The 18,724-nt window shown below is 36.9% G+C and overlaps 1 protein-coding gene across 1 annotated transcript in view; it reads left to right on the forward strand.

Annotated features, from left to right (window-relative positions):
• The window catches only part of DIAPH2 (diaphanous related formin 2), a gene marked incomplete at its 5' end in the record, with an annotated part of 895,530 nt that overhangs the window by 687,805 nt on the left and 189,001 nt on the right, over positions 1 to 18,724 (forward strand). The window contains one exon of the mRNA XM_079728322.1: positions 10,013 to 10,148. Within this exon, the coding sequence (XP_079584448.1) occupies positions 10,013 to 10,148 (136 nt within the window). The remainder of the gene's footprint in view (positions 1 to 10,012; positions 10,149 to 18,724) is intronic.

An 18,724-nucleotide genomic window follows, 5' to 3' on the forward strand; every position in this document is an offset into this window, starting at 1 on the left:
GGAGGGGGAATGAGCTGAGGACAGAGCTTTAGGAGAAGGTAAAAATTAAGGGTGGGAGAGGGCAGTGTAGTTGAGGAAGGAAGGAACATAGCATCTCTGGAATCTAAGAGGGCAGAAAATATCTATTTTGTTTGATTTGGTTATGTAGCCTATACCTCTGTGACTCATACCATAGTTACTTAGGTTAGTGAGCACAACTTAAATCTCCATCTAACTACAGTATCAGTACATATGTTCGGTGTCTATTACTGAGACACCTAAGCACTCGAGCAAGCTAATCAAGGTTTCAATTACCCCAGTGAGAAAGTTACACTTCTCAGTTACAATCACAGTTGACTGGTTGATGAAGTATTCATGAGATCTTCCATAAGAGGAATTTTATAGGTCGCTTGCACCATAATAAGTGGAAATATCTGGGAAAGAAAAAAGTTTAGCAGTATTACGGTGCTGATAGAGTCTTCAAAGGTACTGACTCTCAGTGTGGTTGCTGCAGCTGAAAATTCTTTGCCCTGAGCATTTGTCATGACTCCTTCAATCCAACATGCCCTCTAAACACAGTGAAACTAGAGAAAAGGAACATCTAAAGTTGTTTGATGTTAATTAAAGAGTAGGGGCTTCTCTGGTGGCGCAGTGGTTGAGAATCCACATGCCGATGCAGGGGACACGGGTTCGTGCCCTGGTGCGGGAAGATCCCACATGCCACGGAGCAGCTGGTCCCGTGAGCCATGGCTGCTGAGCCTGCGCGTCTGGAGCCTGTGCTCCGCAACGGGAGAGGCCACAACAGTGAGAGGCCCGCGTACCGCAAAAAAAAAAAAAAAAGAAAAAAGAAAAAAAAAAGTAGGATTCTTTCCTTTTTTTAAATGGAAAGCCATAAAATTTGTGCCCAAATCACGCTAGCATCTTATGTAGGTTTTTCTCTAATCATCTGGTAGTTCAGTTCTTTGTTCAAATACTGAAAAATTCATCTCGGCTCACATTGTCTATTCCCATTTGTAACCTGCCATGACCATTCTTAAATTGGGACTGACAAAGACCTGGAAGAGTAGATGCGTCCAGATTTACTATGACCTTTGGTATTCTTTAGGATTTTCACCCACTTGTACTAACAAATAGGGACCTCAGCCCAAGTTACACATCAGTAGTGGTAACATATATTGGGATCTGTGTTTCCCAGTAGCCCTTACCCTTGGTTACAGGCAAGTGCAGCAAATTTCAGAAATGTCTAGCAGCCAGAACAATTCAAGCAGAGAATGTGGTAGGTATCTACCTATATGAAGCAGAGTAAATGGGAAGGAAGGAGAATTTTGTTAAAGAAAATTTTTTTGGAAAATGATGAAAAGGCATCATACATAGAATTGACTTTCCTTTTCATCATCATGCTCAGCACATCTCTGGGACAAGGAAAGGACATTGCTGCTCTAACCCTAGTTCACTGGTCTGGACCACATTTCCATCTCTACCTTTTTTGCCTCCTGTTATGCCTGGAATTAAATGAGAACCCCAACCAGCAAAAAGGTTATAATGTTCATCTTCTCTTCTCTTTGAAATCCTCCAGTAGATGGTTTTCCAGCAGGACCAGCAGCCTCCTATGGGTCAGGTGGGGAAAGTTTAAGAAAGTTTCGTGAGGCCTGGGGTAGAAGACTGAGTGTAGACTAATTCTCCTTTAAGCAGACCAAGTGAATGTGACATTCTGAGATAAATACTCACAAAAGAAAGAAAAGCAAAGTTCTTATTTCCACATCAAATGGCATTAGAGTATGTGCTTCATTTTCTCAGGGAGATGACAGAACTAACTCCAGATGTTAAACAACAAACAATAACAGCAAAAAAAAAAAAAAAAATCCACTGCCTTCCCCCAGGAAACTTCATCCCTCTGTTTTTGCCACAATCTCATAAGTCGTGTTGAACCTTAAGTAAGACGATGTGTGCATTTCATTATTAGTCTACATAGCAAAATGTTCTATGATGTTTTTGTTTCTTAGATTTGTCAAATACAGTATATAAACCCCAGAATTTTCCCCCAAAACTTATCGTTCATTTTATCTATATCTTTTTTCTCATGGCTCAAGAAGGCAACTTCTGTCATCTGTTCAAAGGTTTGGGGTCTGAGAGAGATTGTGTGTTTCATTTCTTCATAGTTTTAACTGATATTGCAAGATTTCCATATCAAAAAGGAGTCTTCCTTCTCCCCAGTGCACATGAGCATATGTGAGCCTGCTCCTGGGCTAGAGGAAATGGAGTACAGATTCTGAAATGGTACTGCCCAACTGTGGAATTATATAATAATAATAACCAGCCCATTTACTGCATACTTCTTCTATGTGCCAGGCACTGTGCTTAATTGCTTTCGATGCAATATCGCATTAAATCACAAACCAACACTGTGAAGTACAGTTATTTCGTAGATCAGCAGAGCAGGCTTAACACAGTTAAGTAAGTGACCCAAAGTGATAAAGCATGATGATCACTAGGCAGCTAGGATTTAAACCAGATCTCTCAGCTCCTAAAGGCCATCCTGTGTTCACAAGGGTATGCTGCTCTACTCAGAGTGTTTGGATTATGGGTCCTGATTTGAGAGGAACAAAATAAATAGGCCTCTTTCCCATTATTTTTACTCTGGGAATAAAATTTCTGGGTCAGGAAACTTTAGAAATCTTAGCAACAAGATGCATTAAAAAATGGAGCCTTAGAATCATCATACCTATCTAAGAAAGATAGAAATGTACAGTATCCAGGTCAGCACTTCTTTGATTTAAATTTTAAGTGTTCTATGTTACTTTAAAAGAGGTGATTAAAAGAAACAATTTCAAATTCTAAAGAGGTTAGCATAAAACAGAAAGAAGGTAAAAGAAAAAAAAAGCTCCAAAAGCACCGTTTGAATTAAAGTTAAAAGAGGATCAGGTCCTAGGACAGTTCAAGATAAAAGGTGTGGAGAGAATTTCACCTATTTCACTGAGTTTTCATTAAAGAATAATCTCTCAGTGACTTACATTTAGTGTATAAAAAGACTTTCAATATAATACGTACCAGGTTTCTTTATATTGTTGCTAAATGACTTGACTCAGTATCATCTGTGAATCCTTCTAATATCCCTGATGTATGAAGAAACACTCAGGGGCATGATCACAGTGTGCCTCTGGCACCAATATTGCCAATTTGTTCACCAGGACATTTCCAATACATTCTTTTAAGGTTACGTGACTCTCTTCTAACACAGCTTCTGAGACTGAAATGAATCACAATCTTGACAAGTGTATTCACACAGGTACCCAGGATGATCCAAAACTCAGAAAAGAATAAATTTCTAGGTTTTTTTTTCATGAGTGCCAAGTGATGGTGATATATATAGATTTTTAAAATTACCTTAGGTGCCAATAATATGGTACAGTTATAAATTATGTTCAGTATGCTTATGAGGGTAGATGGTGTCAAGATGCTACATTTCTAGTCCTGGGTCACATCCTCATGTCTTCCAAAAAAGAGGGAGGGGGTTGTGCAGAATAAACTATTGAAAACCTATGAGGTAATGTGTGCTTACTGTTTAAACGTTCAGATGTTTCTTTTACACATAATAATCACTGCCATCATGTATTGAGCATTTCTCTGTACCAGGCATCGTCTTCAGTGTTTTATATAAACATTACTTCCCTTAATCTATTTAACAACCAAGCGATTTCAGTAGTAGTGTCTCCATTCTACAGATGTGGTAACTAAAGCTCAGAGAAATGAAGTAACTAACTTGTTCAAGGTCACACAGCTTTTAGGATAAGTGATGGGAATTTAGATATGAAACCAGGTTAAGGTGACTCCAAGATATATTTTTCTTCCTAATTGCTGCACTTCTCCATCCCTCAAATAAACTTTGTCTTCCAGTGAGATCACAGTGCTCGCAAAGTGCTTCTGAAGTCAGCACTGGGATAAAAAGCCATTGAAGGCAATGGGAGTAAGGAAAGGGTTTTGGTGGGAGGTGGTTTTTGTTTTTAAATATCACGAGGTTGGATGCTGGGTTTGTGTAGACCTGACATGAAAGAAGCTGGCATCTGAGCCCCTTGGAATTTTCGAAGCCAGTTTCATCCATTTCATAAAGCCTAATTAGAATATATGAGAGGTCCTAGCATTTACATGAGCTTTTTTTTTTGCATATGACATTTTTAGTCCATAGGTCTCATTTGTTAATTATGCACAACAAGGGAAATAAGATTTGTAATTTATTCATACTTTTCAGTAAGGCAATAGAGTCTTACAATCAGTGAGAGACTTAAAATGAGGTTAGTGAATACATTTTGCAGTAAATCCTAGAGACAATTTTTGTTACATTTTGCTCCTTCTGTGCTTTTTCCTGACTCTTGAAAAATAGATATGCCAGTAAAACTGAGACTTTTTTTTCTGTAAACATTTCTTATCTTGTATGAGGTTACTACCAAAAAACTTTCTCAATTAGCAGCATCCTTTTAGCAGAACACAGTTCTGTACATTGACAGAATCTAATCAGCTGGCATTCCCAACCCTAAGAAATAATGATTGACGCTTACTTGAGAATCATGTTGAAGTATAGGAGTTAGCATTTTAAAATGTTTAGTGAGGCTTAACAAATATACAGTGTTGTTAACCACAGTCAATTATTTAAAGGTTTTTTCAAAAAAAATTCTGAGCTTAAATTTGTTCCTGTTGCTTTTATTCTTTTAATCATTTGGGTTTTGTTTTATAGGAATTAGGGTGAAAAGAATACATCCCATCCCTCAAAAGGGTTCTCTCCCCATCAGCTTTCACATTTTTTAGAGAGTTAAACAAAGTCTTGAAATTTCCTATCTTGCTCTCTAGTAAAACTAAAGGTTGTTGATATGAAACCATAGTTAAGATTTCCCTTTCTCTTTTTAAATTTATTTCTTAAGGAGAGAGAAGTAAACAGGCATGTGTTTCCCATCCCTAATTTCCTAAAGCCAGAGTCAAAGAGTGAAACCACCAAGACGAATAGGATGTTCGTTTTAGGCCTTCATGAGGCCTCTTCATGAAGACAGAATTGGTAATATCAGAACTGAATCTTACTCCACAGTCTATGTTGCTTGAAAAATATATGCCTTTGTAGATGCGTTCATTCATTTCTATTAATGCCAAACCACAGAAATTATTTTCCTCTTCTGTTTCGGTCTCTTTGGGATTGCACATGCCATTTCAAATTGTGTGATTGTTTTGTAGTTAAATTTATTCCTAAAACATTTAAGGTGTGAACTGATGAACCTATTACTTGGTCTGTTTCATTGTTTATAGATTTACATTCATGGTGTTTTAGTAGTGCCAGTTGCAAGTCTACCTTTCATATAGAAATTTAACCTATTCACATACGCCAAATTTCTCTACTGGCGATTCAGTGATATTGTTGACTGATTTTCTTCTACCCCAAATTGCATTAGTTCAGATTTTTATATAAACTATTTTTTTAGTTTTACTCTATTTTTAAGAAAGAAAAAGGAATGAAATGTGAAGAATGCTACAGAATAGTATGATTCACGTCAATGAATCACATAATGCCTATCAGTGATCTATATCAACATTTCTGTTCTCAAAATATAGTTTAGACTTGGGCTTTCTTGTGTTTTTATAATTATTCTACTGTCTTCATTACATAATCTTAGTCTATAAAAGGATGCTTATAAAAAATCAACAGTCTTGGGAATAGGATTGCCAAATTTATCACATAAAAATACTGAATGCCCAGTTAAATTTGAATTTAGGTAAACCATGAAAAAATCTTTTTTTAGCAATGTGTCCCAAATATTACATGATTTTTTAACATAAATATATCCCAAGTATTGTATGGATAATGAATAATTTTTAGTATCAATATGTCCCACATATTGCATGAAATTTTTTAGTATAAGTATATGCCAAGTATTGAATAGGATATACTTACACTAAAAAAAATGATTCACGGTTTATCTAAATTCAAGTTTAACTGAGTGTCCTGTCTTTTATCTGACAACTCTACTTGGAAGGCATCATGGTAATGTGAGTGAACATATGTGCTTCTGGTACTTAAGTAGCTGTGTAGCCTTGGGCATCTCACTTAACCTACCTCAACCTAAGTTTCAGCATCTGTAAAATGAGAACAAATACTAGGTTTTCTATAAATATTTGAAGTTATTTACTTAAAACACCTGGCACATAATAAATTTCCATTAAACAATAGCTGTTATTATCAGAACAAGGAAGAAATACAAAAGCAAGTTACCAGTTTTTTCCATCTTCATAATAAATGACAGCACTCAGCAGCTAAATAGCCCATTAGATTGATAATGGAAGAGTCCACCTGATCTCAGGTGGCCTCGGCCTCCAGTGGCTTGAAGCAGGCTTTCGGTTCCCAGCTAGAGATTGAGGTCGGGTTTCCTTTGGCCAGTCCTTTTGATTTGCTTGGTTCAGAGTCCCTATTTGGCTCAGGATCCTCCCCTGTGTGTGCACACGTCTCTCAGCCAAGATGGATTCTAACGAAGAGGCCTGTGGGTAGTTGGCACCACTTACTATGGGGTGGTGCCCCCTCCCTTTTTGACCTCCAAGGAGCTTTCTAGTTGGGAAGGTTTCCTTGACTTCAAGAATGAGAAAAATGTGGTCTCCTATCTTCTAGCTGGGCAGGGCCAGCCTCCTCTCTCAATTGTCCTGCTATTCTCATCTCGGAGTATCGGTCCACAGAGAGTGAATCTCCAGTTGCTTTCCCTGGGTTGCAGGGGGTGGCCCATCTACCTCCTGCCTCACACCCAGATGTTGGTTGATTGTTTACCAGATCAGAGATTTGACTGATAATAAAATGTACACAAGCATTAACCTCCCTTCTCTCCTCTTCTACTCACCTTCTCTCATATTACTTACCAAAGATCATGCAACTTGTTAATATCAGAGCCTGAATGTATGTTGCCTTTGCACATTGTCTTTTTATTCTAAGTTACAATTTTATTTCAATCCTGCCTTTTTCAAACATCTACTTTTTAAAATTGTATTAATTTTTATTGAGATATAATTTACATATCATAAAATTCACCATTTTGCAGTATACAATTCAGTGTTTTTTCGTATGTTCACAAGGTTCTGCAACCATCACCAGTACATAATTCCAGAACATTTTCATCATGTCCAGAAAGAAACCCCATTCTCATTAGCAGTCACTCTGCATTCCCCCCTCCTCCTTCCCCTGGCAACCACTAATCTACTTTGTCTCCATGGATTTACCTATTCTGGACATTATATATAAATGGAATCATAACCATATGTGGCCTTTCGTGTCTTCTTTCACTGAGCATAATATTTTAAGGTTCATCCATGTTGTGGCATGTATCAGTACTTTATTCTTTTTATACTTGAATAATAGTCCATCATATGGATATATATGTACCACATTTTGTTTATCCATTTATCAATTGGTGGACATTTGGGTTGTTTCTACTTATTGGCTATTAGAAATGATGCTGCTAATGAACATTCTTGTGCAAGTTTTTGTGTGAACACATGTTTTCTTTTGTCTTGGATATATACCTAGGAGTGGAATTGTTGTGTCATATTATAACTCTATGTTTAGCATTTTGAGGAACTCAGACAGCTTTCCAGGATGACTCATTATTTTACATTCACACCAGCAATACAAAGCATTCTAATTTCTCCAATTCTTCATTTATTATTATCTGTTTTGTTGTTTTTTATTATAGCCATCCTAGTGTTCATGAAGTGGTGCCTCATTGTGGTTTTGATTTGCAGTTCCCTAGTGATTAATGATGTTGAACGTCTTTTCAAATACTTATTGGCTCTTTATCCTCTTTGCAGAAATATCTGTTTAAATCCTTTGCCCATTTTTAGTTGGGTTATTTGTCATTTTATTGTTGAGTAGTAAGAGTTTTTATATATTATTATCAGATATATGATTTGCAGATATTTTCTCCCATTCTGTGGGTTATCTCTTCGCTCTCTTGACAGTGTTCTCTTTTTTTTTTTTTTTTTCCTCCCTTTTGGCCGCCCCACACAGATTGCCGGACCTTAGTTCCCCAACCAGAGATCAAACCTGGGCTCTGGCAGTGAGAGTGCCGAGTCCTAACCACTCGACCCCCAGGGAATTCCCTTGGCAGTGTCCTTTGATGGATAAAAGTTTTTGGTTTTGATGAAGTCTTATTTATCTATTTTTTCCCTTTGGTTGTTTGTGCTTTTGGTGTCAACCACATTGTCTTTCTTCCATGAAGAATAAAACAAACACTAAACCCTGAGAAGAGAGACATGAGTTATTTTCCCAACTTTGCAATTACATAAATGTGTGACCTTAGGCAAATATTTAAACTCATTCAGAACCCAGTTTCCACATCTGCAAAAAGAAGCTGGATTCAGCAGGCAGACAATTTGCAATTTTGGGTGAATAAATTAATCTCTATGAAACCCCCTACGTTAGTGGTTCTCAACCTGGGTAACATTTGGCAATCTCTGGAGACAATTTTGGTTGTCAGTACCGGGGAGGGGTGCTACTGGCATCTAGTCAGTAGAGGTCAGGAGTGCTGCTAAATATCTTACAAGACACAGGGTGCTCCCACAACAAAGAATTGTCTTGCCCCAAATGACAATAGTGCTGAAGCTAAGAAACCCTGTTCTAAAATTATGACTCTATTATTCAAATTTATTTTAAGTGGCAGTCTTTGAGTTTGTCTACAGGAGCCAGATTATTTTGTGCTCTTAGCCTAATGTTAGATGTACTAGTGTTACAGGGGCAGGAGAAGGGGGAGGTACCAATAATTCTTGCAAATCAAGAGAATTTTTTGAAAGTGTTTTCAAGGCTTTTAAAAACTATTATTACCTTTTAATACAAAGAAAAAATATTTCAATGTAGACACCTCCAGGCCAAGGCTTGTACATGTATTCTTGTTATTGAGTCCTTTTCTTTAGGGTTTCTGGAACAAAATAGCTTTTGTGAGATAGTTGGTACATGCTGTGAAGTATGTCTGATGAATCATAAGAGGAAAAAAACCCAGAACAACTTGATGGAAGGAACTTGCAGTCGGTGTATCTCTGCATTAGTGATTTCTCTAAAATGACTATTCTCTAAAATACTATTAGTCCAGCAGAACACTTTACTCCAGCGTTCTCCCATACAGTCTACTGGAATGTACTGATTACCTTGAGTTCCACAGATAATCTATCCAAAATAAAATAGACAATAGCTTGAAATATGCTTCAGCACTCTTAAAGACCTTGGCATGTAAAAAAGCTATTAAACGTGCAGGTGTTTCCTTCCTGTAATAATATAGATGGAATGGTGACCACCTCTGCCACACCCACCCACCACTATCACTGTTGTAGAAAAAGTGTTCTAAGTATTTTATAAATGTATCTCATTTTTCTTACAAAAATCTTATCACGTAGTTTAAAAAAGAACATTTTTCAGATAAGGGAAAAATGTAAAATAGAGTGGTACAATACCTGCTAAGCCATATTTCCCTCTTAAACTTTTTCTTATGTATCAAAACTATTTCATATTTCAACCACAGAGACAATATATTTATTGTTAAAAAATCTGTGAACATTCATGTTTCGAATTTTCTAGCACCCCAGGTAATAGCAGTTAAAGCCTGAGTTGCATATAGTTTTTTTTCAAGAAGAATTATCTTACGATTATTTCTTTCTCTCAAAAGTATATGGGGGCTTCCCTGGTGGCACAGTGGTTGGGAGTCCGCCTGCCAATGCAGGGGACGCGGGTTCGTGCCCCAGTCTGGGAGGATCCCGCGTGCCGCGGAGTGGCTGGGCCTGTGAGCCATGGCCGCTGGGCCTGCGCGTCTGGAGCCTGTGTTCTGCAATGGGAGAGGCCACAACAGTGAGAGGCCCGCGTACCACACACACACACAAAAAAGTATATGAATGTACCTCAAAGCTGCTGTAATACTTTTCCACCTCTGAGCACCCACGCTTGTGTGTATAGAATTTTAATGTTGCACAACTCCTCCAATATATATGTAATGGAAGAATTTTTGTTTAACTTTGTTTATTTGTACAGGAAGCAGTGAAAGAAAACAACAAGAGAAAAGAAATGGAAGAGAAGACTAGGAGGGCAAAGCTTGCAAAAGAGAAAGCTGAACAAGAAAAGTTAGAACGCCAGAAGAAAAAGAAACAACTCATTGATATAAACAAAGGTATGAAGTGCTTCCGTTTTTTAAGAAAGAGGTATGAAGTGCAAAATAATTGCACTTAATTATTGATAATTTTGAATTATAAAGTGAATAATGGTTTTGGTAGAAAATTCACAATATTATTAGTTACTTTTATCAAATGTCTTTCATGTTATTATCTGTATTTCTTTTCATCCTGCACTGAACACAGGCTTTTAGATAACCAATGCAAGGTAATATGTTGTTGCAACACTCTTTTTTTCTTCATTTATTTTACCAAATCATATTATGTTCTGGATGAGGCAGTGGTAAGAGAAGAAGAGAGTGAGATGAAAAGAGAAACACTGGTCTGGGGAGATGAGCCTTATGGCTCTAATTTTATTTTGTTGACACATGTCTGTTGACAGTACAGTAATAATTAACACCCTCTCTTGGGGGCTTGAACATTTCAAGTCATAATGATATTGATAGCACTGTTATAAGTTGCAAAAAAAATAAGGAGAAGCACCTTGTCCAGCTGTGAGCCTACAAACAAAACACTGATATATCCACATAGTATACAGTAAGTTGTTTTCTTGTTTAGCAAGAATGACTGTATATTAAAGGTAGATCTTTTTGGTTTGGTTTGGTTTGGTTTGGTTTTCTTTTTAAAGAAGAAAGGGTAAGGAATGAAAATGATCAGCACCAGGTAGCTGCAACTTAAGAATGCAAAAACATAGCCTTTGCCACTGAGGGTTAGAGAATTGAAAAACAAAACAAAATCTGAACAAGATGCAAGATAATATGATTAATATGGACCACCTATTTCTAAGTATAATGATATTAAAAATTGCAAGCACTGTATAATGTTGACTGTGTACCATATTTTAAGTAAGTTAATCTTCATAACATCTCTGTGAGGTAGGTACTATTATTATCTCATTTTACAGATGAGGAAACTGAAGCTCATAGAAATTAAGGAACTTGCCAAGGTCACACAAATAGAAGTATTAGCAGCAAGATTAGAATCTAAGTAGTCTGGCGATAGAATCTTTGCGCTTATAAATGCCATTGTCAAATAATAATAACAATAACAACAACAGCAACAGCTAGCATATAGTACTTACTATGTACCAAGAACTGTTCTAGGAATTTTATGCATTTGAACATATTTAATCCTCATAAAACCCTAGTAGGAGGGTGCTACTATCTCATTTTTAGATGAGGAAACAGGCACAGAGAAATTGAGTTGCCCAAGTTGACAAAGATAGTAAGAGGTAGAACCAAGATCTGAGCCTAGGCATTCTGTGGCCAAAGTTAATTATTAATTATTATTACATATTTTTAATCATTTTCAGTCACTCTGTAGTAATGTCCCTTAATGGCGAATCTTCTGAAATAATATCTATACCTTTCTTCTTCATATCTCTAAAATACATAAAATTTTTCAGGAATTGACTGCAGTTTATATTTTTACCCAGGAAATAAATATAACATAATTTTAAAAGATGAGAAAAGTATATAGAAGGGATACAACAAGGTCCTACTGTATAGCACAGGGAGCTATATTCAGTAGCCTATTAAAAACCATAATAGAAATGAATATGAAAAATAATATATATATATATTTTTTTAATAAATGACTATGATTTACTTGGGGGAAAATGGAGCACAACAGTACTTGTAAGCCACTACACAGATGTGCTGACATCCCCAGTTTTATAAGTGAGGCAGAATCTCAGTGCAACATTTGGGTCTTGCAAATACAAACACACACACACTCACACATACACTCACATACACACACACTTCAAGGTACCCACCTGTAATACTGAAGGTGTGGAGATTGACGTGTTTTTCACTCCAGTGTTTCTTTGCTGATTCATGCCCACTCCATAAAATCCATGTTAAAGGCAAGGTCTTTCCCTGAACTTGATTATTTTCTGTCTCCTTGGATTGGGTGGGACATGTCTCACTCAATTAGGAAAAGTGCTAGAGCACAGTATTTGTAGGAAGTTATCACTTAATAGGTGATGGAGTCAGTAGAACTGTGCTGAATGTTAGTTCCCTTACGTGCATGAAGAAGTACTGAGAGAAGAGGCTGGAAGAGGTACAGGACAGACTGTGCATTCACTTGGCTATGCTAAGGGTCTTACCCTGAGAGCTGTGGGAAACCTATGAATGTTCCTAAATGGGAAAGTGATATGCTTTTATCTTAGAAAGATCATTTTGACAGAAGCATAGAGAATGGACTGGAAAGGGAACAGCCTGAGACAACAGAGGTTAAGAGGTTATCATTGTCCTGACAAGAGATGATGGTGGCCTGAACTAATGCAGTGGTAGTGAGGTTACAGAAGTCACCAGTAAGAGGTGTATTAGATTCTCTAGGTTGTGGATATGCAGAGACAGATCTATTTTAAGGAACTGGCTTGCGTGATTATGGAAGCTGGCAAGTCCAAAATCTGCAGGGTAGGATGGCAGCCTGGAGACCCAGGGAAGAACCAGTGTTGCAGTTCAAGTCCAAGGGCAGTCTGCTGGTAGAATTCCCTCTTGCTCTGGGGAGATCAGTTTTTTGATCTATTCAGGCCTTCAGCTGATTAGATGAGGTCCACCTACATTACAGAGGGCAATCTGCTTTACTCAAAATCCACTGATTTAAATGTTTATCTCATCCAAAAACACCCTCAGAAAAACATCCTGAGTAATGTTTAAACAAATATCTGGACACCATGGCCCAGCCAAGCTGACACATAAAATTAACCATCACCAGAGGGTTGTTAAAAGGTAGAACTGACTGACCCTGATGATTTTAGATGTGGGAATTAAGGGAAGGAGGCATTAAAGAAGGTGGTACCCTTCATAAAGAAAAAACAGTTCAAGAATAGAGCAGACTTTATCAGGAGGGTTACAATGATTAGTGACATTTTGAAACTGTTTCATTTTCAGAAACCTTGTAAAGATGGGAAATGTCTAAGAAGCCATTGTGTGTGTGCGTGTATGAAACTCAGGAAAGAGGTTTAGACTAGACAGACAGACTTGGGGATCATTGATTTTTGAGGATTAAAGTTAGGGTATATTAGTTTGCTAGGGCTTCTGTAACAAAGTACCGCAAACTGGATGGTTTAGGACAACAGGAATTTATTGTCTCACAGTTCTGGAGGACAGACGCCTGAAATCAAGGTGTAGGCAGTGTCCTGCTCTTTCTGAAGACACTAGGGAAGGACCCATTCCAGGCCTCTCTCCTATCTTCTGTTAGTTCCTTGGCTTGTGGCAGCATAACTTCGATGGTCGCATGGAATTCTCCCTGTGTGCACTTCTGTCTCTTCACATGGTGTTCTTTTTATTAGGACACCAGTCATGTTGGATTAAGGGTCCAACCTAGTCTAGTTTAAATTCACCTTAATTAATTACACAACTTATCTTATAACATATGAGTTTGAATGAGATCACAGGGTAAAGTATAAATCAGAATTTCTGAAAGTATTTGGTCTCAGAACCCATTTACACTCTTAAAAATTACTGAGGACCTCCAATACCTTTTACTTATTTGGGCTATATGTATTGACATTTATTATATTAGAATTTAAGTGAAGACATAATAAATAAAATTATTTAAGAAATAATTTTAAAAGTAATTATTTATTAATTCTATTAAAATAAACTATTATGTGTTAAATAACATTTTTTTAATGAAATGTAGCTTTATCTTCCAAAATCTCCCCTTCAAAAAACTTAGTAAGAAGAGAAAAAAATAGTGTTGTAAATCTTTTCAAAATCTGGCTTAATGAAAGACAGCTTGATTCTCATACCTGATTCTACATTCGTTCTAATGAGATATCATTCTTCATGTAGCTTCTAGAAAGCACTATACACTCATGAAAGAATGAGAGAGAAAAAGGCAAAAATGTGTCAGTATTCTTATGAAGATAGTTTCAACCTTGCAGATCTGAAATGATCTCAGAGGTCTCCACAAGTTCCCAGATTACACTTTTGAGACTCTCCGGGGTGAATAGTGAAAAGAGGGAGTCAAGGCAGAGTCTGTCCAGTTTTGTGCCGAGAACATAATCTTGTTCCCACATCACACTGCCCCCCTCCCTGACCTCCACCCCAAGTATGTATCAAGCTTTCACTATTTCCTTAAAAACATACCTACAATAGAAAGAAAAAAAAGAAAGAACCTATTTTGACTGTGTCTATAATATGTATATATTTTCATTTGCCAAGATTTGATTGATGACCTCTTCAAACATCATTGAAGGCATAGTATATAGATCCAAATAAGTTTTTTATGCAAATGCTGAGCTGAGTGATCTGAATGCGAAAGACACACTTTAAAATAGGATTAATCTTTTGTATATTCTTACCATATCTCTATTTACAGATCAATTAAATAATAAACTTCACCATTAGATTCTTGATTTGTGGCCCATATGTGGCAAGTACTTATTATTATTATTGTTATTTATTGTAATATTATTTTACACTTAAGAGTATATGTTTGTTAGTACTTATAAATATGTTTTAAAAAGAGATCCTTCCATTGAAATTGTATAGTCTTAAGAAGATGAAAAGATGCAGAAAAGAAAGAATAAGAACAGAGTTGGGTAATTGGGTGTCAAGATGGAGCTCAGTGTCGGTGAGTTTCTTAGTACCTTATAAAAGATGCTGTTGTTAACTAGGTGGAAGTCAGTTGCAGATATTCTGAGAGCCTGGGAGGAGGCATGATGGAGCTACGTAAAAGGTGAATCCATGTTAGAAATGAGAATGAGGTGCCATAGAGAACTTTTAAATGTGTCCAACTAGAATGGTGTTATCCACTTTCCACTGAAAGAGAACTGATATAGAACATTTGATTGCCATTGTGAGATACATATAATTTAAACTGTAGAGATAGTTCATGCACATGTGACTAGAGATACATACCATTGGAACCCGGGGATCTGACCTATAACAAAGGTCGTCAAGTAAAGAGTCTCTTGGGTAAAGAAAGCCACTTGAAAATTACAAACAACTTTGAAAACACAAATACTCTTTCTGTAAAGTTTGTATTTCATATCAACTTAGCAAAATTGCCAACCCCTCCCTTTAAAAAAATCTCCTGTGATCCCATATAGCTAATAAGTAACAACAACAATATATATTTATCTGGCATGCAAAATTATATGCATTCATCATGAGGAAATATTCTGGAATCTAATTATTCAGAAGAATAATAGGATAAAGCAACCACAAAAGATTATTTCTGTAATCTAGATGTGATCAGCTGAGCTCAGAATTAAGTAAAGATATCATGGAAACCAAGCAGCCAGAGAATTATACCTTTTCAGTTAAATCCATTAAAAATGCCATGTTTCAAAAAAAAAAAAGCCATGTTTCAAGGCTCCATTTTGAAAGAATTAGAGATCCAAAGTCAAAGACCATGATAAGAAATAGTATTTTTTTAATTGTAAAAGGGAAAAAAGACATGGTTATATATTAAAGAGACCATCATTTGCAAACATTAAGTGGCATGCCTAAAAAGTTATTAAAGTCTGTACATTAAAAAAGTGGAGATCAGTCCTAGCTCTGCCACCTGCTCGCTTTATGACCTTGTTCTGTTCCTTCATCTCTTCATGCCTCAGTTACCTCATCTGTAATGGAGGATAATGACATTTACCTCCTATCATTTTAGTGAAGGTTAAATGAGATAATTAAGTACAGTATATAACAAGGGGCCTAGAATATTCTTGCCACTGCTGATGATGAAAGAGTCATTTTGTGCTCACTGGAGAATCAGAAAAAAGTTCAAGACAGTTCAAGACATAGAACCCATCCTTTCTAGTTGACAATTTTGTCATAGAGATGTGTAGGGGAGGAGAAACTGTTCATTGGCTGGGGCCCTGTAAACTACACTGACAAAAGACAGGTTAGCAGGAGAAAATACACCTGGCAGCATTTGGTGATGAGTAACTCAGAGGGCTGGTTAGAATGTGGGCTTATATAGCATCTTAGCAAAAGGATAATACATTTTGAGAAGTTTTTTTTTTTTTTTTTTTTTTTTTTTTGCTGTACGTGGGCCTCTCACTGCTGTGGCCTCTCCCATTGCGGAGCACAGGCTCCCAACGCGCAGGCTCAGCGGCCATGGCTCACAGGCCCAGCCGCTCTGCAGCATGTGGGATCCTCCCGGACCGGGGCACGAACCCGTGTCCCCTGCATCGGCAGGCAGACTCTCAACCACTGCGCCACCAGGGAAGCCCCATTTTGAGAAGTTTTTAGATGAGACAAAGGAAGAGGACTTTGAGTTTCTAGTGTGGCAAATTGTGGGAAGGTAAATATATGGGGGAACTAATGGAAGATAAGGGCTAGTTAGTAAATTGTTATGTAGGTTCCTCTGGTGCCATTTCTGGACGGATAAGAGTCTATCTAGAGTAGTCTCTGGTGAATAACTTCTGTTATTCCTGGTAAAGAGTAATAGAGGGACACCTTTACAAATTTATATCCTGCTTTTAAGGAAATAGCTAGAGGGCCGAGAGGTTTTCTGGTATCTGCTTCTTCTCACTTACCTTCAGCTCGAAATAACCCTTATGCCAAAGTGGCATATCTTTGGGTGACATATTCTGCTACTCTTCAGATGTAATAAAGCTGAACCAGCAAACAGTGTACTGATAAATAATAGAGATCATTTCGAACTATCTAAAAGGGGAGATCAATGAGATCTGGTAAAATGATGTAAGGCTTCGTGGAGAAGGCTAAATATGGTCTCTGAATGTATCTGTTGAACTAGATGCTGAAGGATGGGTAATATTTAGCTAAAGCAGGGGCGAGACTCTTCAAGTAAATGGGACTAACGTCAGCAGTGGTGCACGTCAGCACGGAAGGCAACAGGCCTCACAGAGGATCTGTTCAGTGGCCCACAGGGAAGTACATCAAAATGATGACAAGGACAGGTCCTAAGTTCAGGTCTCAGATCTACAACTGAGTAGCCATATAATCTCTGACAAGGTATTTCATCTCTCTGTGCCGTAAGTTCCTGCTCTATGAAATGGAATAGTAAAACGTTCCCTTGTTATTCTGAGGGTTAGATGAGGTAACCCACAGAGACTGGTGTTACTAATACTCTAGCCTATCCATTACATGTTGATGTCATTGGTCTCTGATGAATAGTTCAATGTTCAGTAAATATTTTCTCATGTTGTCATTGTCCTCGTTGTCGTCGTTGGCAAAGGAGGGTTTGAACTGGGAAACTGTTGGAAAAGTAGGAAGACTGTTGGAAAGACTGTGAAGAGCTTTCCAAGTCAGATGGGAGGTTGTGATGCGATGAGGTAGGAGAGCCAAATTGATTATAGGAATTTGTTCAGGGATCACCCAGGTAGTGAGCCAGAATACAAGAAAGGAAAGGTGAACACAAGGTGGATGTAGCTGGAAGAGAACAGTGAAAGGTGAAAAAAGAAAAAAAAAAAAAAAGGAGTTAGCTCATAGCTGATGCTCTCTTCAAAGGAGTTTCAACCTGTGGCAGTTTAAGAAGGTGGTAACAGGAAAGAAAAATGTCATAAAAGAGATGGAAAAAAAGGCAGTGAGAGTTGGAAGCAGTGGATTTACTGATGGCCTAGACTTTTCTTAAGAACAGCAAGGTTTCATCAATATATAACTATGTATTAATGTTTTTTGACATATTAGGTTATTTCATTCATCCAACCGACATTTATTGCACCATTTCCCAAATAATTATAATTAAAGCATGCACAGTAATACACCATTTATTTAAATGTAAAATTGAGAAAGCTAATTTAAATGCAGCAAAAATATGCTAAATCAATAAATGTACTCTAAAATGTGTGTAATAGTATGTAAACTGTGCAAAGTACTTGGCATAATCTATGTTCTCCAACCTTTGATTATATTAATATATGATAATTAACTTAGGGATCACGAAAATAAATTAATTAATTCTGTAGGTAAAGTAAGAAAGCTTACTGAATATTTGTAATATTGGTGAATAAATCTCTTCATGTTTCTGGAAGTCAGCAAATTAATTGCAAGGACTTGGAGGAAGCAATAAAAAGAAGTGCATTTAAAAAAGGGTGTTTTGAAATTGGAAACTCCAAATGTGATTCTTATGCAAATATCATTTAATCAGGAACAGTTTTGCTCCTCCTTATATAAGATTATATGGAAATTAGAATTGCCTATTTACTTCTAGTATGATGATAAAGATAGCTACCTGAGTCAGATTTCATGATAAATCAGTCTTCTGAGAGTGAATAAGCAAATTTTAACCAATAAACCTAAACATTTAAGCTCTATCATTAGTGGTGAATAGCAATTTTATTTTTCTGTTTTCCAAGTTTTAAAATAATTACATCTTATAAGTGAATTAATTCATTTCACATTACATTATTTTCATCTGAATAGATCAAAATTATGTTTCCTAATGTCATACCCCAGGCATTAAATTATAGTAACCAGTAGTATAGATTAGAATACCGCTAAATAATGGAATTGATCCCAAGTAGTATTAAAGCACCCCCGATAACATCGGGTTGGCCAAAAAGTTCGGTCATGTTTTTCCATAAGATGTTATGGAAAAACCCGACCGAACTTTTTGTCTACCCCTATATAAATTCCTGAGACAAAATGGGTAC

Source organism: Hyperoodon ampullatus, assembly GCF_949752795.1.
Source record: "Hyperoodon ampullatus genome assembly, chromosome: X".
Lineage (NCBI taxonomy): Eukaryota > Metazoa > Chordata > Mammalia > Artiodactyla > Ziphiidae > Hyperoodon > Hyperoodon ampullatus.